At 39.2% G+C, this 27,534-nt stretch overlaps 1 protein-coding gene across 2 annotated transcripts in view; it reads left to right on the forward strand.

Moving 5' to 3' along the window:
- The first annotated feature begins 2,468 nt into the window (after positions 1 to 2,468).
- The window catches only part of GLG1 (golgi glycoprotein 1), a 157,172-nt gene continuing 132,106 nt past the window's right edge, over positions 2,469 to 27,534 (forward strand). For both annotated transcript variants that reach the window (XM_063109104.1, XM_063109105.1), the window contains exon 1: positions 2,469 to 2,903. In XM_063109104.1, coding sequence (XP_062965174.1) covers positions 2,469 to 2,903 — 435 coding nt within the window. The remainder of the gene's footprint in view (positions 2,904 to 27,534) is intronic.

Below are 27,534 nucleotides of genomic sequence, written 5' to 3' on the forward strand. Positions count from 1 at the left end.
GTGAGCAACCGGCCATCCCTATATGGGATCCGAACCCGTGGCCTTGGTGTTATCAGCACCACACTCTCCCGAGTGAGCCACGGGCCGGCCCGTATATTTTATATTGAAAAGTGAATGGGGCCAGGAGATCTGAGTTAGATCAACCGTCTTTCCACTGGCTTGGGGGGTTGTGCCTTCTGTAAAGTGTAGGCTTGCCTGACACAGCCTGAGCTGGCAAGGTTCCCAGATTTCTCTTGGTTTCTTGCTTCTTGGTCACTGTGATTTCAAGATAAGCACATGTACTCCTCCCTATCTCTAGAGGCAATCTGTGGTTGGGTATAGGGTTTCCTCAGGGTAGGCTGAAAGACAGGCAGTTGCTGGCGTCTATGTGTATATTGCTAATTTCTAGCTTTAAACTGTTTTAAAATAATCTCCCACTTGTCTGAGCACATGCAGACCCAATATTGAAATTAATGGCCCCTCAGGGACTTCTGATGATGTGTTTAGCCTGTCTGACTGAGACTTATCTTTGCCATGTGTCTGCTAATGAACATGTACATTTATCTGCAGTGCCTACCAGCTGCCAAAAAAAAAATTAAATAAATAAATAAAATAAATAAGGGCTGGCCTGTTAGTTCAATTGATTAGAGTGTGGTATTGTAACATCTATGTCAAGGGTTCAGATCCTTGTACTGGCCAACTGCCAAAAAACCCCAAATCTGGAATGCCTTAGTCAATGCTCAAGATTGGCAGCAGCCTCAGGATCATTATATGGCAGTAACAAGGGTGAGTATTGGTGGAGATGCCAACATGCTCTCATTCCCTGAGATAGAAGCCTGGGGTCAACCATGGTGGGCAATTTGTACCCACAGAATATTCTCAGTCTCAGGGACTCCTCTTGGGGTCCCTTAGCACCAACCTGACTTTTCAGGTTCTAATTATGTCTGGTCTGGTCTTGACTGCTCACTTGTGGGTCAGGACAGCAGAAGCTGCATTTTTAAATATGATGACCAGTAGGGATTACATGTCCCAAGCTTCCTTATTCCTCAACATGCTGCATTGGCAGATTGGGATAAAAGAGCACCAGGGTGGTGGGAAGACCCAGGGATTTTGGTTGAGATTGTCTACAGGCTAGCAAAGTTCATCCTGGGCAGCTCATTCGATCTCTCTTTGCAGAACATCTCTGCGCCATTCCTCAGTTTAATTAGAACCTAACGCAGGCCTGATGCATGGTTCAAACGACACAGTGGATATGAAAAAGCTTTAAGACATCATCTCTCCTAAGGAGAAGGAGGGGACACTGGTGTGGTGTGCATAAGGTGCTGCTAAAGATGCTGCATACAGGTCAGAAAAATAGTCACTGACACACAGATTTAATCTGAGTCGCGGGCGGGCCCGTGGCTCACTCGGGAGAGTGCGGTGTTGATAACACCAAGGCCACAGGTTCGGATCCCATATAGGGATGACCAGTTAGCTCACTCGGTGAGCTTGGTGCTGACAACACCAAGTCAAGGGTTAAGATCCCCTTACTGGTCATCTTTAAAAAAAAAAAAAAAAAAAAAAAAAAAAATCTGAGTCCTCATAGATGTGTTTTGATTTTTTTTTTTTTCTTCATCCTTTAAACATGAGTCTAAGTTTTGGCTTAGAATCATGACTCACACGCAAAGGGTTTCGGTTTATTAATAATAATGACTGTAACTTTTTTTTTTTTTTTTAAAGATGATTGGTAAGGGGCTCTTAAACCTGGACTTGGTGTTGTCAGCCCCACGCTCTCCCAAGTGAGCTAACTGGCCATCCCTATATAGGGATCCAAACACGTGGCCTTGGTGTTATCAGCACCACACTCTCCCAAGTGAGCCACGGGCCTACAGGTATTTTCTTTATTATAATTTCTAATCTTCGCAATTATACTCTACATTTGAGCTCTTGCCTAGTCTGCCCACGAGCAAGGATTATAACCCAAGTCTTTTCTGACCTGTGCTCTGAACCCATATTCAATGCTGCCTTACTCTCTGGGTAAGAAAGACTTTTGAGGAAGGTGGAAAGGAAGGAGGGACAGATGCAAGAAAAGGCTCTTAGATTCCAGAATACACCTGGTCGTGTAAAGTCACCTCTACACACATAAAGTTTTTTTCTCCAAGTCACTGAACTGCCAAAATGGTCTACCAGCCATCTTGGTTGTGGCAACCCCAATTCCTCTGATTTTTTCTGTGACGGCAACCAAGGGAATTAGACAAAGCCGTCCTACTCAGGCTTTTTGAGGAGTCCCAGCAACCTTCCCGGTAAGGAGCGCCGCGTTCCCGCTCGCCAGCTCCCAGGGCGTGGGCCATTTCGAGCTCGGCCATCCCCCTAGCCCTGCTCACAGTTCGCGGGTCGCCGCCGGCCGGGGAGGGGCTCCGCGGGGCCACGCCGGCACACGCCCCGAGCCCCCACCCCCTCATTTAAATACGTGGCGTCAGCGGGTGCGTCGTGCTCGCCGCGGACTCAAGATGGCGGCGTGTGGACGTGTAAGGAGGATGTTCCGCTTGTCGGCGGCGCTGCAGCTGCTGCTGCTCGCCGCGACCGGGGCCCAGAAACTCCCGCTGCAGGGCGGCCACAGCCAGGTCAAAGGCCCGGGCGCCAACTATGTGTCCTTGGTAGGGCAGGCTGGAGGCGGCAACCCGGCGGGTCAGCAGCTGCCCCAGCTGCCTCAGCTGCCTCAGTCATCGCAGCTCCAGCCGCAGCAGCAGCAGCAGCCGCCGCAGCCGCCTTTCCCCGCGGGTGGGCCTCCGGCCCGGCGGGGCGGAGCGGGGCCCGGCGGGGCTGGTGGCGGCTGGAAGCTGGCGGAGGAAGAGTCCTGCAGGGAGGACGTGACCCGTGTGTGCCCCAAGCACACCTGGAGCAACAACCTGGCGGTGCTTGAGTGCCTGCAGGACGTGAGGGAGGTGAGGAGGCGGGACAGGGCTGGGAGGGCCAGGCCTGGTGCGGGCCCGAGGGTGTCGCCGGGCTTGGAAGCCGCTGACGCTGGTCTACTGCTGCCCTCTCTCCCACCGTGCTGCCCTGGCTCCTTTCCTCCCTGCCCCTCTCTCCACCGCGCGGTCGGGGAAGAGGACCCCACCCCCACCCCTTCCTTCCCCGGCCCTTGTTTCCCTTCCTGTTACGGGGGTCTGAGACGAAAACCTCAGCTCCTGGCTGCAATCTGGGAAGGGCCAGAGCATGTTCCTGTGTTTGCCCCTGTCTTTTGTGTGATGCTCAGTGCAGAGTGGCTCCTCGTCGAAGACCGGTTTAGGATTTTGCTGTCAGTTTCGACTCGAATAATTTTTAGCAATCCATTTAAACGTGAAAAATTGTTGGCGTACTTAAGCTGTTAAAGAATGATCTGCTGTTTATTAGCACTAGATAATGTTTGGTTAGGTAACTAGGTTTCTGTTCTGATGTGTATTGTAGACAACAGTGAATTATCGTCTTTACCCTATTCTTTTGTAATTCGCAAATTACTGTTATTTACCTGGTGTTGAAGCTGATGTATACTCTTTCCCCCCCCCCTCACTTCCTTTGGTCACTTTGTAGTGAACTTAATGTTTAAGCTATTTACTCCAAGTGATTTGGAGCCCAAAAGCTTGAAAAGTTGGGACAACATTTGAAGCTGCAATTCATATACAAGTGTTTGTGATTTGGGATGTGAGGTCTTCCTCTTTTCAGAGTTGAAAATGATTTTATTTTATTTATTATTATTATTATTTTATTTATTTATTTTTTTAAAGATGACCGGTAAGGGGATCTTAACCCTTGATTTGGTGTTGTCAGCACCACGCTCTCCCAAGTGAGCCAACCAGCTATCCCTATATAGGGATCCAAACCCTTGGCCTTGGTGCCATCAGCATCACACTCTCCCAAGTGAGCCACGGGCCAGCCCTTGGAAATGATTTTAACAGTACCTCTTATTGAAATCTAGATTTGATGTTGCTTGATGTGATTCAGTTAAGTGACATTGATAATTTCTTCTCTAAATTTAATGCTGTAGATATAAACACATATTTGACAATTCTCAAAATTAGGGAGCATATCTGCTAGGAATACTTTTCAAAGGTGTGGTATATAGTGGTAGCCCCGAAGGTTGACAAGTAGAATGAAGCTGCTGCTTTGTACAGTTTCATTTGGGAAATTGTTTTTATCAGAATTGTCTAAGGCATTCAAGGCCATGCATGCATGGGAAGACCTCTGGTTTGTAGAAATATGCTACTCTTGAAGTTTTCCTCCATCCCACTGAGATAGTTGCTCCAATATTCTATACAAAAGTAATTTCCAGCCTTGTAACACCAAGGTGAAGGGTTCAGTTCCCTGTACTGGCCAGCCACCAAAAAAGGAAAGAAAAGTAATTCAGAAGGGGAAAAGACATGTATAATCAGGAAACAGAAAGAAAGGGAGTTTTCAGAGCCATTGGAAATGTGGGTCCTTCCATGACTTCTATAGCTTGAAGACTAGAAGGATGAGCCCTTGTTAGTCTTCATTCTTCAGCTGCTGTCTAGTAGATATAGCTAAGATTCTTAACTCTGTTAGACTTTTTGGAATCTTCTATTTGGTCTTTAAGCATACAGAATAGGTGTCGTTTCCTCAAACTAGGATCCTAATACTATATTGGTGACCAAACACATTGTTAGTGTTTTGTGGTAGAAACAGGGCATTATTAGGGGAAGTGGCAAAAAATGGCTCATTCAGGGAGTGCATGTCTCTTTCTTTGTGTGCACTAGGGACATTTGGAAACCTCCACTTAGAAAAGCTGTCTTTGTCATGCATGTAGAAGTGTGTAGAGGCATACATAATCCATAAATAACTTAGATTTAAGAGTCTGTTTTGTTTTTTTTTTTAAAGATGATCAGTAAGGGGATCTTAACCCTTGGCTTGGTGTTGTCAGCACCACGCTCAGCCAGTGAGCTAACTGGCCATCCCTATATAGGATCCGAACTCGTGGCCTTGGTGTTATCAGCACTCTCCCGAGTGAGCCACAGGCCGGCCCTGGAGTCTCTTTAATTTAGTGAGTACTATCTTTCTTGTATTACTTAGTTTAAAGAAAATTACACTGGCCTGAAAATTTAGTCCCAGTTCTACCATTGACCATAAGATAATATCTCAACAAGGATATTATTTCAGTAGCTACATTTTTCTTCCTTTGTGGGACTGATATATAAACTCTGAGGGTAGGTACTAGGTTCTATATTTCTTTTATAACTTTCCAGAGTACCTAATTCAGTGCTGGGACTCAGGAAATATTGTTGATTTATTGAGGTGGTAAACTAATGGAGGTGGTTTTATGCTCCAGAGGAAGAAAGGTGTCATGTAAATTGGAGATGGAGGTATTTATGGGGGTTAGGGAACCAAATTTCCAATTTAATCACTTTTTCTCCAATTTTATATACAGAAATATTGAAAGAAGAGTACCACGAACAACTGTGTGTATTCTTCGGGAGGTGGAGTTATTTTTAAACTAGTTTTCTTTTTCTTGAAAGACAGCAAAAAGAAATTTTATTCCACTTAGTCTGAGATTAATTAAATGTTATGTTTGAAAGAACATAACTTAAAGAGGTAAACTTACTAGCTAGGCTCATTTGAAGAGAAATGTATCAAATATGTTTTGTATTTGCTGTTCAGTAAATATGACTATTTAATAAGGAAGTAGACATATGTACTTTTTTTTATCCCTTTGCATTCAAGTTCAGAAATGTGTATTTGCAGTTAGAATTATGAAAAGGCAGAGCATGAAGGTATTTAAGTGGTGGTATAGTAAACCACATTTTTACCTAGAAACGATATGTGGGTTTGTAGTGTTAGGTTAAGTCTTAAGTTCAGATATTTTAAGGTTCTCTCTAGTGTGGTTCAAAGTTATATAGTAATTTACACACAAAATTTAATTGAAAGTACATATGGTTACTTTTAAGAAATTTCAACTAATACTTTCAGTTTGTTTAATGCATCATATGCCAACAAATTCAAAATCTGTGTATAAACTTTGTAAAATTGTATCTTGACCATAGATTAAGTTCACAGCTTTTTCTCAGGTATTTTGGCTATTTTTTTGAAGTTGTGTTATGTGGGGGATTCTTTTTTTGACACTTTCAGATGAGTCATGCTTTTAAAAAGGCCTAGTATACCCATTGGGCCTACCATTAAACAGTAGATGTATTGGGGTAAATGGGGGGTTAGTTGTCCTGATTTTGTGTGTGTATGTGTATATAACTAGTATCAGTAGAAAAAGGAAAAATACTCCCTGAGCGGTTCTTCTAGGCGATGGAGTAGTAATACCAAAGAAAGAGTATGTGATACTCTAGTATGTGATAAAGAGATAATACATGCTTGATGTTGAGAGCAGTTTTCAAATATTTTATGTATTCTTGGCTGAAACAACCAGTAGAATCTTGTGCTTAAAAGTTTCAGATGTAGACATTGGTTCCTTGTGTTCATAATTTTCCTTACACAGAATTAGAGAGAATAGTGTAATGAATCCCCATGTACACATCACCCAGCTTCAGTGATCTGCTTCTTTAAATTTGGGGGCATGGGTCCTGGGAGAGTGGCATATCTATTTTTTTTCTCTCTCTTTTTTTTTCTTTAGAATTAACCTTCCATCCTGAGAGAGTGGCATATTTTAAAGCAAATCCCAGGTTCTGTTATTTCACTCATAAATACTTCAATGTGTATCTGTGATAAAAACTTTAAAAAATCAAAACTAGAACCTAAGTGGCTATTTTATTTTTTTTAAGTATTTAAATACATCGTGAAATATTTCTTCTGAATTTCTTGGTACCATTTTTTGATATATCAGTCTCAGTTTATAAATTTGTGAACTGCTATTTAAGATGTGCAGTGAATGAATGTTTTGTAAATATGAGTATTTATTTATGATGGACTATCTTATGTATTGAACAGGAATTAACATTTCAGCCTTACCAACCATAATCCTGCTTTCAAACTCATAGGTGAATGTTTTTGTTACTCTGTGTTCTTAACCTTTCACTTAACTGGTTGAGTATTCCTTATCCAAAACACTTGTGACGAAGTGTTATAGATTTTGGATTTTTTTTTAAATTTTGGAATATTTGTATTATACTTATGATTGAGCATCCCTAATCTGAAAATCTTAAATTCAAAATGCTCTTTTGAGACTGACCTTTGAGCATCATATTGGTGCTCATATAGTTTCAGATTTTGGAGCATTTTGGATAGTTTCTAGGATTTATATGTGTACTATCTCCCTGATTCCATATTCATTCATGGAGGGAAACAATGATATGAATACTACGAACAGTGTTTGGCTTTAATATATATTATGATTGTTTTGCCTGAGCCAATATGGAATTTCCTCATATGCTAAATCTCAGTGGTTGGAAGCAACCTAACCACATAATCAAGTCATTGTTGATCTCCTATTGTGCACCTGTCATTGTAGAAGAACACTAGTACTTTTAAGACACCACCAATGCTTATAGTTGGTTTGAAAAATGAGATTGTGATCAAGAAGCAATTATATAAGAGAGTGTTAATCACTTGATGTCATATAGATAGTTGATTTTTTTAGGGCAGTGAAATGAGTACAAAATTAGGATTTAGATTTGGGCAGAAGCCAGTTCTACTACTCGTAGCTTAAAAATCATATCACCTTTTTTCCCCTTGAGTAGGAACTGTCTACTTTAGCCCTATCCTAAGTGAAAATATACATGAATTCATGATTTTGATGTGCTAGTCATACTTTTCTAATATATATTAAACTAAATATATGACATCTAAAATACACAATACCAACGTGTATCCCCTGAAATTACCTTGCATACCACCAATGGCACATGCTTTGGAAAACATTAAGACTGGAGTATCTCTTAAGATCTTTCCAGTTCTGATGCTTCATGACTCTGTGATCTGTGGGAATATAAAACGTGGAAGAAGCATAAGCACAGGTGAAAAGTGGAGATCCTATGAGGAATTAAGGGGGCTGTACTGACTCAAGTAGAGTTTGAGAATTTTTTTTTTTTTTAAGATGACCGGTAAGGGGATCTTAACCCTTTACCTGGTGTTGTCAGCACCATGCTCTCCCAAGTGAGCTAACCGGCCATGATCCAAACCCATGGCCTTGGTGTTATCAGCACCACATTCTTCCAAGTGAACCCACAGGCCAGCCCCGAGAATTTTTTCAAAGTCCAAATTATGAAGGGTCTTATATGCACCACTGGCTGGTTCTCCAAGTAAAGTCCAGAAATGGGATGTATTTTTATCCCCACTTGAGATAAAAATATTCCTGCAGATAATTGAGAATTACTTGTAAAATAGCATTGTCATTTACGGCAAATACTTTTAAGCAGTCTCTTGATGAGAGTGCTTTACAGTATCTAGTTGCTTAATAATTCATTGTTCTGTAGAAGGAAATAAAATACTTGAACAGTCCAAAAGATGAAATGCTACATTTATCTTATGTACATTTTTCCTAATGTGTTCAGAACAAATTTAGTCAGTGACAATCCGAAAATATCTCCTCTTTATATGAGATGTTTATATATTTTAAAAGAAGCAATTAAGATGGCTTATAGGCTGTCATGCAAATTAATTTTTCTTCCTTCAGCCTACATTTATTGAATCCTGCTATGTACAAGACACTGTGCTCATTGTTAGAGAATACAAATAATGAAAATAGGTTGCATTTACCGAGGGTTTTTTGTGTGTTCTGGCCTATGGGGCCAGATGCTTTCTGGGTATTATCTCTTTTTTGGGGGGTGGGGGAATGTAGCTGGCTGGCCTTGATCTTGACCATGACTCTTGACCTTGGTATAACTCCAAGCTCTGACCAGCTGAGCTAATTGGCCAGCCCTATTTTTTTTTTTTTTTAAATATGGAAACTGAGGTTAAGTAACTTGCCTCAGGGCTGGTAAGTAGTGGAACCAAGATTTGATAGCATATCTGTCCAACTGTAAGATAACTCAATTCCTCTCCCTCTGTCCCTAAGGCATTATCATCTAGGACTGCACTGTCCAGTATGGTAGTCACCAGATATTTGTAGCTATTTAACAGTTGAAACGTGGCTAATCTGAATTGAGGTGTGCTATAAGTATAACATACACACTTCATTTAGAAGACTTAGTACAAAAGAATGTAAAATATCTCAATAATTTTTATATTGATTACTTAAGTGATAATTTAGATATATTGGTTAAACAAAATATATTATTAGAATCAATTCTACTTTTTAAAAAAAATGTGACTACTAGAAAACAAAATTATGTATGTGACTCACATTATACTTTTATTGGACAGCACTGATTTAGAAGAAGGATATCTTTACTAAAAACCATAATACAAGTTATAAAGTAGTAAGTGCCATAAGAGAGGGATAAATTAAATGCTGTGGCCATATGGTAGAGAAATGGTTGGAAAGATCAGAAAAGGGCTCTTCAGTACTTTTCATTCTTCTTAGGTTGGGGTTTCATATAATGAAATTCTTTTTTTTTTTTTTTAGAGATGACCGGTAAGGGGATCTTAACCCTTGACTTGGTGTTGTCAGCACCATGCTCTCCCAGATAAGCTAACTAGCCATTCCTATATAGGGATCCGAACCCACGGACTTGGTGTTATCAGCACCACACTCTCCCAAGTGAGCCACGGGCTGGCCCTAATATAATGAAATTCTTGATTTAGCTACTTAAAATGCCTCCAAATCTTGTTAATGGATGTATCTCATCTTCAGTATGCCTAATTTATGAGTTCTAAGGGGTGCTTTCTGAGTTTCTACTTGAGAGGAGCAATACTCTGTTAAAACTGGAAGTTAATAAGTGACTCATCTTTATTTGGTTGAGTTAGATAAATTCAAAACTTAAGAAATAATCTCGAGTGATGGCCCACAGAACTGTGCCAGTGCTCATGCTTGTATCTGCATTAGAATAGAGCGGAGGAACTCTTGTGGAGGAACAGGAAGTGTGGACTGGAATCTAAAAACAATGAATTAAGAGAATCAGGCATCTATTTTCTTTTTTTTTTAAATTTAATTTTTTAACTTTCTAATTTTTGGTGACCGGCTGGTATCCCCGGGGATCTGAACCGTTGACCTTGGTGTTACCAACACCACACTCTAACCAAGTGACAGGCATCTATTTTCATTCACCTTTAATAATTTTACTGTAATCAGAAAATTTTGTTAGATTGAATGTGTGGTATTTACAGTATCTGTAAATTCTCCTATTAGAGGCCTAAATAACACCTATAACTCTTTATAGGGGGAATTGTAATCAGTATGGGTGCTGACTTGAATTCCTGGATCAAGTGTTTTTTATAATTGTAAAATAGAACAACTTTTAAACATTTTTGTGTTCCTTTAAAAAATACTAAATGTGATATACTTGTGAACTTAAAATCATAAGCAAGATAAACAGTGAAGTGAAATGATATGTGAGAAGAATTAACCAGGACAATGTGAATATAAGTTATAAATCAGTTCAAATGCAAGTTGAAAAGAGAAAGAATGAAAGCAAAAGAAATCATGTTCAAAGAATGCTCTGGTACCTAGGAAGCTTTCATCTATAATTTAAATTTAAACTACAAAGACAGCCTGCAAGTCACTTAACAGAATTCCTAAAGTTCTTACATTGGCCAGATCAGCTTTGTAATGTGATAAACAACATGAAATGGTCAATAACTGCAAGGACAGAGAAGGGGATGTAATGGAGAGGTTTTGTTTGTTTTCAATTTAGAGAATTTTAATCATGAACAAAATCTGCCCTCTATTGAGCACACACCTATTATACATGAAATAAAAATCAGAAGAGATGAGGTCTTATAGTCATGTGGAGCTTGTGATAAGTGGAGAAGCAATGTGGTAAGTGGAAAAATAGAATGGGCTTTGGAAGCTACAGCCCTGGATTCACATCCTAGCTCACTTACCACTAACTGTGACCTTGGGCAAATTAAACTCTTAAACCTTCAGTTTTTCTTATCTATAACTGGTCTTTCCTTTCCCCTTTGTTGTTGCAGATCAAATTGTTCAAGATAATGTTTTATGTTCACTGTCTTAAGAGAAATGTCGGCCAAGGGTTCAGATCCTCTATTGGCCAGCCACCCCCTCCCCCCCCCACAAAAAAGAGAGAAATGTAAAATGAACTGTATGTAATGCTCCATACCTTTTATGTAATCCTTCCAAGCCTCCTTCAGGAATACTAAACTTGGCTGCTGGTTAGCTTAGTTGGTTAGAGCATGGTGTTGATAACACAAGGTCAAGGATTTGTATCCCCTTAACAGCCAGCTGCAGAAAAAAAAAACCCAAAAAACTAAACTTAGTCATACATAAGTATAGCACAAAATATTTTCAGTACGTAAGCCTTTTTTCAGAGGAAATTGGGATGTAGACTTAGTTTTGAAACAGTTGAAATTCCATAATTTCATATTAAAATCTGAGTTTGATAGGACCTAACGGCTTATTATGTGTATAAATAAAAGCTTTTAGTGTCTGGTGGTTGTGGAGTTTTTTGTTGTTGTTTGTTTTTATCATTGTAGGAAGTTTTAAGAATTTACACTATTGTATATTTTTATTTTCAACTTGACAGTATATCTGAAATATGAGAAATTAGGACAGTGAAAGCAGAAGTCAGAAGAAATAGGTGTGGTTCCCTTTCCCTTATGGAAACTAATTCACATTCTTTAGCCTGATATTCTCAGCCTACTTTCCAGCCTTATTTCCTAATGGTTCTGAACACATCTTGCTGCCCCACATCCACAAATGCATAGCATAGTGGTGTGGGCTTCCGGAAACTACCAACTTAAAGCTTTTGAGTATACAGAGTTTATATGTAAAGGTTATTGGAAAAGATTTTATATTCAGTGATTTGGGAATTTTCTGTCAAAATACTTCTCTCTGCACAGCCCAATACCCCTTCCCCCATCAGCTGTCTTTTAAGTATTGTTTTCTGGGTTTGTTGTTTTTATTAGATTGAACCATAAGGAATTACCAATATTTCATCATGTTTGACTTACAAAGCAGCATTTTCATATGGCTCAACCTAATTGTTCATCTTGTTCATATTTTTTTTTGTTTTTTTTTTTAAGTTGTTTTTTTCCCCCTGGTTTATATTTTGAGTAAATAGTATCTGTTTTTCCTGTAGTTTCACTGTTTGATTTTGTATCATCTTGAAACTTGCTATTGAGAACAGGGAGATAGGAGGAATTTGTCTTGTTTGCATAGGGCTCTCATCTTGGGAGTCTTCCTGAAATTTTTTTCTCTGGATTCTCATTTGACTTATCTGTCCCCAGGACCAAAGAAAGAGAACCAGTATAGATTATCTTCTGCTTTTACTTATTTTTTATTTTATTTTTTTAAAAAGATGACCAGTAAGGGGTTCTTAACCCTTGACTTGGTGTTGTCAGCACCAGGCTCAGCCAGTGAGCGAACCGGCCATCCCTATATAGGATCTGAACCCGCGGCCTTGGTGTTATCAGCACCACACTCTCCCGAGTGAGCCACGGGCCGGCCCATTCTGCTTTTACTTATTAATTTGTAAAATATTTCTTGAATACTTACTATATGGGTTAATTAATAAATAAGATTATTATTTGTTGTTGAAAAGGACGTGTCGACACCAGTTGACGATCCACCGGAGAGAGCTCGTTTTATTAGGCAGCACACACACACACATATATATATAGGGTTTTAAGGGAAAGCTGATTGGTTTAAAATACAATCCCTGTTTAGCATACTGCATGGGGCTTGGCGGGGGGAGCTGATTGGTGTGCGATTCACACGCCGGCGGGAAGGAGAATGCGGAAGAGAAGGGCAACCAGCGCCATGATGGGGGCCATGATGGGGTGCGGCTGAGAAGGGCTTATGTGATCAGGGTGTGATCCCTTGGGGCATTTGGGTTCTTACAGTTGTGAAAAAAGTGATTTGGGAATTTTGTTTTATATAAAATAATGTGTTCTGAACGACTTTTCTTAAATCTCTTACAGTAAGGGAAATGTGGAACCAACTGTAAATGAAGAACTCACCAAATATTCTTGATTTTTTAAAACTGAGTATTGGTCTAACAACTTTCTCCCTAAATATTTAATTATTGAGTCAAATTGCTAACTAGCATTTAGTTTATTGAACACTTTTTGTTTCATTTGCATTTCCTGTTAAACTTGTGTGGCAGACAGGACAGATATCAGCCTTATTTTACATATTAAAAAAATCCACCATGAATAAGACAGATTGGGGGGGGTTGTTTGTTTTTATTTGGTTGCTGTCCCATATGGGGTTTGGAACCCTTTGAAAAGATAGATTGTGATTTGTTTAAGTCGAATAGTATTAAGAAACAGAGCTTAGATTCTAACCCAAGTCTTTTTATTTGTTTGTTTGTTTAATTTATTTTTTTTAAAAGATGACTGGTAAGGGGATCTTAACCCTTGACTTGGTGTTGTCAGCACCACGCTCTCCCAAGTGAGCTAACTGGCCATCCCTACATAGGGATCTGAATCTGTGTTGTTGGTGTTATGTTATCAGCACCACACTCTCCCAAGTGAGCCTCAGGCCGACCCTCCAAGTCTTTTTTTTTTTTTTTAAAGATGACCGGTAAGGGGATCTCAACCCTTGGCTTGGTGTTGTCAATACCACGCTCAGCTAGTGAGCCAACCGGCCATCCCTATATAGGATCCGAACCCGTGGCCTTGGTGTTATCAGCACCGCACTCTCCCAAGTGAGCCACGGGCCGGCCCTCCAAGTCTTTTTAAAAAGCCTCTTGTCTTTCCATGTTACTATATTTGCTTTTCTGATGACTTTCACATTTTCATAGATAATATATTTTAGTATTTTTTTTTACATTTTTATAACCCTTTTTCATTTTTATTTAAATCTGTCAGCAAATATTTGAACATATACTGTGTGCCTGTTATTTCTTTTAAAAGTTTTTTCTGTCTTTCCTCCTCTCCTGGGCTCTACTATTACATAGGTTAAATTGATTGCTATTGTCCCACAAGTCATGAGGCTCTGTTTTTCACACCGCCCCCCCCGCCCCATGTTTTTTTCTCTGTATTTTAGTTTAAATAATTACTATTGCTATGTCTTTAGGTTCACTGATCTTTACTTCTGCAGTTTTAAGTCTGCCATTAATGCCATCTAATGTATTTTTTATTTTAGATATTCTATGTCTCATCTGTAGAAGTTTGATTTGGGTCTTTTTTATACATACGGTATGTGTGAAAACATGTCCACTTTTGAAAACTCCCATGACATTTTCTTTCTTTCTTTTTTTTTCTTTAAAGATGACCGGTAAGGGGATCTCAGCCCTTGGCTTGGTGTTGTCAGCACCACTCTCAGCCAGTGAGCAAACCGGTCATCCCTATATAGGATCCAAACCCGTGGCCTTGGTGTTATCAGCACCACACTCTCCTGAGTGAGCCATGGGCTGGTCCTCCCTTGCCATTTTATGACTTCCTAGTCTCTCTCGCTATGGAATGACCTTCTCTTTTTCACCTAGCAAACTGCTACTCATCCTTTAAGACCCAGTCCAAATGTAGTTTCCTTTCTGATGCTTTCCTAAACTCCTCTTGACAGAGCTAGCTTCTCTTATTTCTCATCCTCTTATTATAAAGTCATCACCGTATACTGCATATAATTTAATATTGTACAAGTTTGTTCACCTATCGAAATTTATAATCTTTGAATCCAAGTGCTGATTATTGATTTATGTCTTTCCAGATTTTAGCAGAATGACTGACATATGTCATGTACTTAGGAAATGTTTATTAAAGGATGAACAGATGAATGAGTAGGTGAATAAATGTGTATATATAAATGATTAGGTAATTAAGTTATTTAAAGAAAAAAAAAACTCTCGTGTCCTCTCCTAGGTCATTAAGCTCCAAACCTTGGATTAATAACAGACTCCCTTCTTCCTCCCCTTCTCTGTGCAGTGGATTTTAATCCTACTTCCCTCCTTTTCCTGGCACCTAGGGTTTCTCCTTTCTTCTGAGTTCATCTTTGCCTTTAAAAGAACCTCTTTGATAATTCTTAGTATTTATACTTGAAGGCCTTTAAAGTTATGTTCCTTGCTGGAGAACATATATATTGCCAGAAACTGTAGTTCTTGACTTTTGAGGCAGCTCATTCTTTGGATAACTAACCATTGTTCACAAGGAGCAAGGAGATAGGTTAACATTTATTGGGCAACTGTTATGTGTTTCTGTATATTATCTGATTAAATCACCACTCACTTTAAGAGGTAGGTTGCCTTATAGATAAGTGTATATCCAAAGATCCCTATCATCTTGCCTCTGCCGGGAGTAAGCCTTTCTCATTTGTCTGCCTGGTATAATCCTGTCTTCATAATCTTGATTTGTTGTCACGCCATTATCATGCTTTTTCCTGCCTTCTCCATTCTCCCCCTCAAGTTAAATACTCTCCTATGTGCTACCTGCTATATTTTGTACATATTTAATTCTGTTGTTGCTTGGATTACCATGTATTATAACTCTTTGCTATATGCCTATCTTTCCATTAAGTGCAAGTCCTGTTTTTGTGCTCCTAGTATTAGGACTTATATGTAGAAGTTGCTTCCTTAATAGATATTTGAATCCCATCTCCCATTGGCCTTCAGTCTCATCACCAAATAGGAATCCTTTTTTAAGCCAACATCCCTGTTTATAAAAGTCAAAGATTTAGTTATATTCTGAGTTTTACTATGAAAATTTTTAAATATGCAGAAAAGTTTTTTTAAAAAATCTTACATTAAGGCTGACTGGGTAGCTCAGTTGGTTAGAGTGTGTTATGACACCAAAGTGAAGGGTTTGGATCCTCTTACTGGTCTGCTGCCAAAAAAAAAAAAAAATTGGGGGACCGGCCCATGGCTCACTTGGGAGAGTGCAGTGCTGATAACACCAAGGCCATGGGTTCGGATCCTATATAGGGATGGCCGGTTGGCTCACTGGCAGAGCATGGTGCTGACAACACCAAGCCAAGGGTTGAGATCCCCTTACCAGTCATCTTTATAGAAAAAAAAAAAATTTTTTTTTACATTATATATCTATATATAATGTAAAAATATATAATGTATATACCCATACACCCAACAACTGAAGCATTAACATTTGTCTGTACTTGCTTTATCACATAAAGATGTTTTTCTTTTTCTTTTTTTTTTGGTGGCTGTCTGGTACAGGGATTGAACCCTGGACCCTGGTGTTTTTAGCACCATGCTGTGACCAGCTGAGTTTACTGGCCAGCCCTAAAGATGTCAGCTTTAAACATTTATTGTGAACTACATAAAAAATGCTGGGCTGGCCAGTTAGCTCGGTTAGAGTATGTACTACCACCAAGGTCAAGGGTTTGGATCCCTTTACCAGCCAGCCCGGGGGGGGGGGGGGGGGGGGGGGGGGGCAAAAGCAACTCCTTGTCAATTGTAATTCATTCTTTTTCTTATGCTTACTAAAAACAAAACACTCTCCTGCTGCCAGAACTTTAAAAACAGAAAACAAAAAGAACTTGTATCTTACAAAATTAACGTAGTTATTTTTTATTAGTCCTTTTTTTACTCCCCTCAAAGCGATTGGGAAAACCAATCAATGTCTTTTCTGAAGCAGGTCTGGTTCCTGCTCCAATGAGCTAAATATCCTTAAACTTTGCTTTTTGCTTCAGTCTCTGAAGATGTTATTTGCACAGTTGTCTGGTTTTGGATCTGTCCTTTCTATTATTACAGGTATCAATAAATATAGCCTAAAAAGAATTCCAGATAATTCAGTATATACCAAGCTTGGGAAATTGAGCTTTCTCTTGAATGGCAGACCCTGAAGCATGGCTTGGCAATTTGAATTGATATGGGTTGGAACCTTTGCCGTCTTTATGAGAATTTAGCAATGCCATGTAACAGTGGTTTATGGATTGCATTGAGATCATAGATTTATTCTCCAAATTAATTAGGATGTAGTAAGTACAGACAGGTTGAGCATCCCTAAATCCAGAAATGCGAAAATTCGAAATCTGAAATGCTCCCAAATCTGAAACTTTTTGAGTATCAACATGACGCTCAAAGGAAATCCTCATTGGAGAATTTTGGATTTTCGGATTAGGGATACTCCACCAGTATGTATTTGGCACATATTCCAAAATCTGAAAAAATCTGAAATCTGAAACACTTGTGGTCCCAAGCATTTCGGATAAATGATACCCAACCTGTGGAATGTAGCAAGAATGCAGAATAATTGTTACTGTGAGCCAGTATCTTCTATCACCCAAAATAATTGTTTGATAATTTAGTTGTAAATGTTATAGTCTGTTAGTCTGTACAGAGTGTAGTCTACCTTTTGAAATGTCTGTTTGGTTTACTTTTTTAAAAATTCCATTGTTTTGTTTCTCATTGGACAATTGGGTGATCACTCTTTTATGATGATAAATTAATTGTGTTGACATGCTAAAGTCTAGAAATAGGTTTATTTTTGCTGTTTGGTGCCTGTATTTCTTGGATTCTGATGATGGCTATAAGCTGGAGGTAGGAGCCAATTTAATATAATTAGGTATATGTTTTTTTTTTTTTTTCCCTAAAAGATGACTGACTGGTAAGGGTATCTTAACACTTGACTTGGTGTTGTCAGCACCACGCTCACGTGGTGAGTTAACCAGCCATCCCTATTGGGATCCGAACCCGTGGCCTTGGTGTTATCAGCACCACACTCTCCCGAGCGAAACATGGGCCGGCCCCGATATGTTAAAATGCTGTTGGCATTGGTTATGACTGCTTTTTGCAAGAAAGGCATTTAGAACATAGGTTCCTGCTTTATTCTTCCTGGTTTATTTTTTTTGTGATTAGGTTGCAAACTAGAATACTTGTGAAATGATGCTACTTGTTGAGGCAAATAGATGTATTTGTATAAAACAGTATTTCCCCTAAAACGGTTAATTTCTTTCCTTGCAACACTGTAGAATCCATCAAATTTTTAGCAGAGAAAAATAAAACAATATATTCAACTAAGGTAAATTTTTGCTATCAGCACTGAAGCAGGTTATTCTAGAAATAGTTGTGTGTATAGTTTTTGTGACAAAATGTGGTCATATTGCACATACTCAAAGTGGTGATGCCTTACATTATTTAGTTTTTGTTTGTATTTGTGTTTTTTATTTCCCCCCAGCAAATTAAATAATTACTGAGCAAACACTTAAAGTTACTCATTGAAACGGAATGTTCTGTGCAACCAGATTAAAAAATTACCACTTGTTCAAGCTGATATTCCTGTTCTGCTAGTGATGCTTTATCTGTTGGTGAAGTAAAGTTTAACTGAGGATAAGAATCATATCTAATTTTTTTTTTTTTTACTTTGAGTCAGAAGACTGTAGAAGCTAAATGATTTTGTGCAAGTTAATTTGGTGAGCTTTAGTTTCCTTATCTGTGAAAACGAGCAGTTATAAGGAGTAAAGATTAAGTGAGATATAATAGATCTGAAAGTGTTTTGTAAATCATAGAGCCTTCTGTGGGGTATAAAGAACTCCACCACTTACCAGGATGTCCTCTGGGAGTTGGCAGATTATCTGATGTCCATTTATTGCTACATGGAAGAAAGTATTATGTCTCTTTTATTCAAAGTTTGGGGTGGGTTTTTTTTTTGAGCGGTCTGAACCCTTGACCTTGGTGTGTTACAAGGCTGTGCTCTAACCATCTGACCTTATCAGCCAGCCCAAGTTGGGGACAGTTTAAGAACAAGTATTTTAAAATTGTTTTTAGATAACTTAAATAAACTATTTTCATTAATGTGTTATTGGCTGACTTGATATTTGTGTGCAAACTTGAGAGAGCTTGTTTGGAGGTTCTAGCAGGGGAGCGCAGCTACTCGTATACCCTTGACCGAAGAACGGTCCTCTCCTCTAGCGGGGAAGGTCGTCCTCTTCGACCGAGCGCGCAGCTTTGGGAGGGACGCACATGGAGCGGTGAGGGAGGAAGGGGACACCCGCCTAGCCAGCCAGATCAGCCGAATCAACCCTGGCGATCAATGGGGTGACAGATGTCGCAGCCAGATCGCCCTCACATCCTTTGTGTGCAAACTTGGATTTAATACTTTGGAATAGACTTTAAACTTTTTATGTTAATGCAAAACTTAATAATAGAGACCTCTTGCTGTTATGTGCCTTTAGCATTTGGCTTAGCTTCAGGATCTTGATGTGTATTTGCTTTCAGCTTTTATCCAGAGTAACTGTTCAGTATCATTGTAAAACAGGTTCTGTGTTTACACCACTATGTCATTCCTATACCCTTTCTCCTTCATTTCAATTTTGGGCAAATTGCCTGTCTCTGGATTTAATATAACACTGGAGATAAAACACAGAACAGTTGGAGTCCTTGTTCAGTTCGTTTTGAAAAACCAAATTGGAATTCTTTTTAAAAGTTTGTGGTTACCAGCGCCTCGGGGCCTGTGCTGGGACCTGGGGCATGGAGAAGAGGACTGGACCCCCCTTCCACAACCAGCCACACCTCGCCAGCACCTCGGGTCCTGCCTGGGGACCTGGGGAATGGAGAAGGGGACTGGACCCCACTTCCATAACCAGGCACACTGCGCCAGCGCCTCGGGGCCCGTGTTGGGACCCGGGGCATGGAGAAGGGGACTGGAGCCCCCTCCTACCACCAGGCACACCGCACCAGGGCCTTGGGGCCTGCCGTGGACCTGAGGCATAGAGAAGGGGACCAAAACCCCTTCCCACAACCAGGCACACTGTGCCAGCACTTCGGGACCCACTTGGGGACCCGGGGCATGGAAACAGCACCTTGGGACCCACTTGGGGACCCGGGGCGTGGAACCAGGGATCGGACACTCTCCATAACCAAGCACACTGCCAGCACCACGGAGCAGGCCAAAAACATCTCCTCCATGTGGGTGCCCCACCACAGCCACCACAGTAACCATGGCTGCCGTGAAGGTGGCTAGATGCCACAACCACCATGCAGATGGTCCACCAGCCACTGGAGTGAGTTGATACAAGGAGAGTCACCAGCAGAGATAAAGAAAGGAGGAGGATGTCTGTCTCCAGAGCCCATTTCATAGTGATGGAAGAGACATCTGCTCTGTGACAGTATTGGGGGACCTGATCACGCCTCTCAGCGTTGGGCAGATCATTTGGGCAGCAAATCAACAGAGTAACCATTATTCTTTCTGAGGGAGAGAAGAAATCTAGGGTGATTAGATGGGGGAGGGGGAGAAGAAGGGGGATAGGGCGGGATTAGACAAGGGGCATAAAGAATAATTACAGTTTGTCACAATATATATGCTAGTAATATTGATTTGATCAACATATCTCAATGTTGAACCCCAAAAATATGTATAATCAATTTTGATTCAATAAAAATTAAATAAATAAATAAAAGTTTGTGGTTAAATTCCCATTGTCTTTTTTCGAGTTTAGATAGGGTGTGGGGATAGGGTTATTTCTATAAAGTTCAAGGAGTGTAACTGCCAAGGGTGTTATTTATTTATTTTTTATTAAATTATATTTAATAATGAATTGATGTCCATTTTACTCTCTGTAAGCAGTAAATTTAGCAATACGTTTGATAGTTTTCCCTCTCCAAAAGATTCTTGGGTGATATTTATTAGTGGTCTTCTAGTACTTTGGTTCCTGCCTGCCTGTTTGTCCACTTGTGTGCTCTTTCTCTAATCCAGAGGTACTCTAACTTTAATGATGCAGTTTTTCAGCCAGGAAGTTCTTTGTATTGAAATATGCATAAAATTATGGAGGTATGGTATTAAATCACTTAGAAAGTGTTGTAAGTGTTTTGATAATAAGAATCCTAAAAGTTTATTAATATTTCTTTCTCTGTGGCTCTTACTATAAGTGATGTGAATAATCCATCTGAGAAAAAAGCATTATACTTACCATTAAAAATCCCTGTTTAAATTATTGGGTTTTGTTTTGTTGGCTGGCCTATACAGGGTATCTGAACCCATGACCTTGGTGTTACCAGCACTACGCTCTAATCAAGTGGGCTAACTGGCCGACTCTAAATGATTGGATTTAGATAATGAAGAGAAATTAAGCCACTTGGTTGTATTGCATACTGTTCTTTCATAAAGATTTTAGTATAATAACATAGTAAAACATCTGTGGTTGAGTTTTTTTTTATTTTTAGGTATATGTTTTGTTTATCTTTTGCAGAAATAATCCCTTGAAAAACAGACTTGCAGTTTCTTAATTGTATATATTGAATTAATTTCTCTGACGTTGAAACAGTGTTCATCTGTTATTTTATCTCTCTCTCTTTTTTTTTTTTGCAACTGGCTGGTATGGGGATCCAAACCCTTGGCCTTGGTGTTATAACACTCATCTGTTATTTTAGATAACTAAATTTGATTTGTTATAATTTTACTTAGAATTTTAATCATTAAAACACTTTGATCATTAGAATTTAAGGACACGTTTATGAAATGAAATTGTCTGAAACTGTAATCGATAAGAATGCTATAGATAGTAATATGAATCATTCCTTGTGAGAAACACCCTAAGAGAAGATTTATAAAGGTATTGTGACAGGTTTATGAAATGAAACTGTCTGAAACTGTAATTGATAAGAATGTTATAGATAGTAATATGAATCATGCCTTGTGAGAAACACACCCTAAGAGAAGATTTATAAAGGTATTGTGACAGGTTTATGAAATGAAACTGTCTGAAACTGTAATTGATAAGAATGCTATAGATAGTAATATGAATCTTGCCTTGTGAGAAACATACCCTAAGAGAAGATTTATAAAGGTATTGTTAACAAAATGGGTTAATTAGTGTTAGGCGCTAGTGATGAAATTAATAGTAACATTTCTAAGGTAATATTACTGTTGGCGTTCTGCAAGAAACTTAGAACATTCAGTATTTTTCAAAGCCATGGCCAGTGGGGAGGGCTGCCCAGAGCAGCTGATATTGTTCTTGGCAAACTGAGCCCTTTAGTGAAATGTGTTAACTTAGATTTGTTTTTTTTTTTTTTTTAAAGATGACCGGTAAGGGGATCTTAACCCTTGACTTGGTGTTGTCAGCACCACGCTCAGCCAGTGAGCGAACCGGCCATCCCTATATGGGATCCGAACCCGGGGCCTTGGTGTTATCAGCACCACACTCTCCCGAGTGAGCCACGGGCCGGCCCAAACTTAGATTTGTTTTTGAGGGAAATAGGAAGTCTCTAAAGATTTCTGAGTAGGAGAATGTCATGATAGAATAGTTAAGGAAATTAGTCTTGTGGCAATATGGATTGAAGTGAGGAAAATCTGAAAAGAAGCTAATTGAGTAAGCTGCTGTTGTAGTGAAATCACAAAGTGAAAACTTGGCTTCAGTGGACTAACTAGTAGTAGTGGAGATGGAATTGATGGGAACTTATCACCTAGGAAAAATTTAGAGTGCTTTTGTTCATTCGTTTTACAAATTTTGGATAAGTATTTACGTCCTGCCGGAAACTTAATGGTAGCTTCTGGGAATGTGGTGATTTTGATACTCCTCACCTCCTGCTCCTGAAAGACATGATGAGACATGATCCCTACTCTCATGGAGCTCACCACCTAGAAGAGGAGGTAGCCCTTAAAGAATCACAAAGAAAATGGAAAATTATAGCTGTGGTAAGTGCTGTGAAAGAGAGGTATGTGGACATTTGGCTAGTCAGAGAAGAAGGGAATGTTTTCCTGAGAAAATGATGATTGACCTGAAGAACAGTAGAACTTAACCATGTGAAGAGAAGTCAAAGTTTAACTGTTAGGCTACCTCCAGAAATATATAATTCTTAGCTTGTGTTGAATTTGAAATAGCAGCCAGGCATTTTAAGCAGTTTCCAGTAAGAGGATGTAAATTTGGAACCAAACCTTGAATTGAATCTAAATTTTAGAGTATCCAGCTTAAAAGGCTATAGTTAGAGCTGTGAAAATGGTTGAGCCCTCTTAAAGAATGTGTAAATAGAGAAGTATGATTCCTAGGGCTGGGCCCTGGGGAATGCTTACAATTAAGGGTTGGAAAGTGGCTTGTTGATGGAATTGCAGGGAAAAGGAGTGGTGAAGAGTTAAAAGAAGATTTGTAAGAGTGTACTTGTGGAAGCCAAGGAAAGGAAAATTTTTAAAGAGGTGGTAGTAATCACTAGGGTAAATAGAATAACACACTTATAGTTAATTACTAAGAAAGGAACATGGTTTTTGGTAAAATAGAACAGCTTTTTAAAAAATTTTTTTAAAGATGATCAATAAGGGGATCTTAACCCTTTACTTGGTGGTGTCAGCACCACGGTCTTTCAAGTGAGCTAACTGGCCATCCCTATATAGGGATCCAAACCTGTGGCCGTGGTGTTATCAGCACCACGCTCTCCCAAGTGAGCCACAGGCCGGCCCTAGAACAGTTTTTGTAGAACTCAGATTTTGACTATTTGAAACTGTGTTAGTCTATTTGAGAAGTCTGATAATGAAGAGAAGGTGAGAATATCTAAAAGGGAGGACATCCCAGTTAAGTAAAGGTCTTTCAAGATTAAGAAAGTCCATTTTAGTTTAAAGGCAAAGAGAAAGGAACCAGTAGGGGGTGAGGAATTGGAAATGCTGGAGAGAAGGAGAGTGACTATAAATACTCATCAAGAAGGAAAGGGGAGAGGGTTCAAATCAGCTTAGTGTCAGAAAACATGATTTATAAGTTTTAAAAAAGAACTTGAAGGCAATAGCCCTTTTGAATTTCATAAACTATCAGTTCCCAAGAGAGTTATTATCTTAGGTTTGTTTATCTTATCCACAAAGTAAAGATTGTTCTATTTCTTTTTTTCCTATCTTAGAGGCTTTTCACAGTGGAATTAAATTTCAAAAAACTAAATAGAGAGGGCTGGCCAGTAAGCTCAGTTGGTTAAAGCATGCAGCTGATAACACCAAGAGTCCAGGGTTTGATCCTTGTAGAGGCTAGCCGCTAAAACAAACAAAAACCGAACAGAGATGTTTAGCCTTCTTGGCCACGATAATAGTGCCACTTTCTAAACTGTCACCATGCTGATTAATACTGCAAGGTAATTTTGGAGTGGAGTTAAACAGTTGAGGCTTTGTGCCTCATAAATAATGTTTTGGAACCCTGGGAAGCCACTAGGAAAGTAGACCAAAAATCATTTTAATGCCATAAAATTTTCATGCCATAAAATTTTATCAGCACCGTACCCTACCGAGTGAGCCACGGGCCGGCCCCATGCCATAAAATTTTAAATAAAATGCCATAGCTTTAGGAATGCAAATGTCAGGATCACAAGGAAAAACATTTTGGATCCAGCTAGAAATTTTTCAGTAAATCTTATAATGCATAAACTTTATCAGTGTGTCATCTGATTTTGTGTCTGTGTAGGAGCAGTTGGCCTCTGGAGCTCTATTTGCAGCTCGCATACTCACATGTGTGCCTGCAACACAACATTGTATCCCAGCTTCTAGCTCCAGTGCCTCTCGCTGGCTCAGTAAATACTTGATGAAAAATAGAGTAACTTTCTACTAGCTGGGAGTAATTATAAGCTTAATTACTTTAAATTTTTCTGCCACCAGAGCAGACAAGGAGTATTTTAGTTTTGTACAGCTTATTTTCGAACTTGGCATCTACTGTACTGTTTGTTTTGCTTTGTTGTACCAGCAGCATACAAGTTCAAAAACAACCTAAAACTTATGCCATCATTTATTTCCAGTCCTTTTTTTTTTATTGTGGTAAAATATACATGGCATAAAATTTACCATTTTAACCACTTTTAGGTGTACAATTCAGTGGCATTAAGTACATTAACATTGTTGTGAAACTGTCACCATCATCTATCTCCAGATCTCTTTTTCATCATCCCAAATTGAAACTCCTCATCATCCCAAATTGAAACTCCATACCTATTAAATAATAACTCCCTATTCCTCTGGCAACCACTGTTCTATTTTTTTCTTTGTGAATTTGAGTACTGTAGGTACCTCATATAAGTAGAATTATATGATATTTGCCTTTTTGTGTCTGGCTTATTTCACTTAGCACAGTGTCTTCAGGGTTACATTTTCTTCCTTTTTTCTTTTTTTAAATTAAAAAAAAATTTTTTTGTTTTGATTTTCTTTTTCTTCCTTTAGAATTTCCTTCCTTTTTAAGGCTGAATAACATCCTATTATATGTATGTACCACATTTTGTTTATCTCTTCATCTGTCGATGACACTTGGGTTGCTTCTACCTTTTGGTTATTATGAATAATACTGCTATGAACATGGGTGTACAAATATCTTTACAAGACCCTGTTTTCAGTTCTTTTTGGTATATACACAGAAATGGAATTGCTGGATCATATAGTAATTCTATTTTTTTTTTTTTTTAAAGATGACCGGTAAGGGGATCTTAACCCTTGACTTGGTGTTGTCAGCACCACGCTCAGCCAGTGAGCGAACCGGCCATCCCTATATGGGATCCGAACCCATGGCCTTGGTGTTATCAGCACCACACTCTCCCAAGTGAGCCACAGGCCGGCCCAGTAATTCTATTTTTAATTTTTTGAGGAATGGCGTACTATATTCCGCAGCAGCTGCACCATTTTACATTCCCAACAGTGCACAGGGTTCCAGTTTCTTCACATCATTACTAACACTGTTCTTCCCTTTCCCTTCTGATTGTAGCCACTCTAATGGGTGTGAGGTGGTATCTCATTGTGATTTTGATTTTCATTTCCGTAATGATTACTGATGTTGAGATCCTTTCATGTGCTTGTTTGCTATTTGTATATCTTCTTGGAAGAAAAGTCTGTTCATGTTTTTTGCCCATTTATTAACCAGGCTGTTTTCTTTCTTTCTTTCTTTTTTTTTTTTTAAAGATGATCAGTAAGGGGATCTTAACCCTTGAGTTGGTGTTGTCAGCACCATGCTCACCCAGTGAGCTAACCAGCCATCCCTATGTGGGATCCGAACCCGTGGCCTTGGTGTTATCAGCACCACACTCTCCCAAGTGAGCCACAGGCTGGCCTAGGCTGTTTGTTTTTTATTGTTGAGTTGTAGGAGTTCTTTTTCAGATAGATAATTTGTAAATATTTTCTGCATTCCCTGAGTTGTCTTTCACTGTATTGATTGTGTCCTTTGATGCACAGTTGTACATTTTGACATAGGCCACTTTATTTTTTCTCTTGTTGCCTGTGCTTTTAGTGCTATAGTAATAAATCATTGCCAAATTCAGTGTTGTGGAGCTTTTCTCCTATGCTTTCTCCTAAGTGTTTTATAGTTTTAGGTCTTTGATCCATTTTGAGTTAATTTTTGTATGTGATGTTAGGTAAGAGTCTAACTTCATTCTTTTGCGTATGGATATTCAGTTTCTCCAGGACCATTTTTTGAAAAGACTCACCTTTCTCCATTGAATGTTCTTGGCACCCTTGTCAAAAAATAATTTGACCATAGGGGCTGGCCAGCTAGCTCAGTTAGTTAGAGTGTGGTTCTGTTAACACCAGTGTCCAGGGTTTGATCCCTGTACCAGCCAGCTGCCAAAAAAAAAAAAATTAAAAAATAAATAAAATAATAATAGTGATAATTTGACTATATATTCTAAAGCTTATTTCTGGGCTCTTTATTCTGTTTTGCTGGTCTGTATGTTTGTCTTTATGCCAGTACCACATTGTTTTGATTACTGTAGCTTTGTAGTACATTTTGAAATCGGGAAGTGTGAAACCTGCAACTTCGTTCAAGATTGTTTTGACTCTTTGGCATCCCTTGAGATGCCTTGTGTGAATTTTTCTATTTCTGTAAAAAATGCTGCTGGTATTTTTTGGTAGACCACTTAGGGAATTTGTCAGTACTTTGACATCTTAACAATATTGTCTTCTAATTCTTTTTTTGTTTGTTTGTTTTAAAGATGACCAGTGAGGGGATCTTAACCCTTGGCTTGGTGTTGTCAGAACCATGCTCAACCAGTGAGCCAACTGGCCATCCCTATATTGGATCTGAACCCGGGGCCTTAGTGTTCGCAGCACCACACTCTCCTGAGTGAGCCACGGGCCAACCCTTGTCTTCAAATTTATGAACAGAAGATGTCTTTCTATTCATTTGTGTCTTTAATTTTTTTCAACAATGTTTTGTAGTTTTCCGTAATCAAACCAGTATTTTCTATATTTGCATGTCTCCAATTTGGGGGACAGTGGTTTACTGCGTGACTTTAGTTCTCTGATGGATCTAAGAAGAGTTGTTGATTTTCAGTTTGTTCAGCATTTTTCTTGTTGTGGGGATGGCGGTAATGATTTCCAAGCTTTGTACATGTAAGGCCAGAAACCCAGAAGCTATCTTTTACCTTTCTAATCCCAGCACTGGAATCAACCACTTCTCCAAGGAGCCCTGTTTACTTTTTTTTTTTTTTTGTCCTTTTTTTGTGACCACGCTCAGCCAATGAGCAAACCGGCCATCCCTATATAGGATCCGAACCCGCGGTGGGAGCGCCGCTGCACTCCCAGCGCCGCACTCTCCCGAGTGAGCCATGGGGTCGGCCCTACTTTTAATGAAGAATAGTATTTAGAACTCAAGGTCTGGGTGCTAAAATTGCTCTAAAAGTAAACATGCTAAAATGAAACACGAACCATTTCCTTTTCTCAGTAAGTAATATTCCAGTTGGTATACTACTCATT

This window comes from Cynocephalus volans, chromosome 10 (assembly GCF_027409185.1).
Source record: "Cynocephalus volans isolate mCynVol1 chromosome 10, mCynVol1.pri, whole genome shotgun sequence".
NCBI lineage: Eukaryota > Metazoa > Chordata > Mammalia > Dermoptera > Cynocephalidae > Cynocephalus > Cynocephalus volans.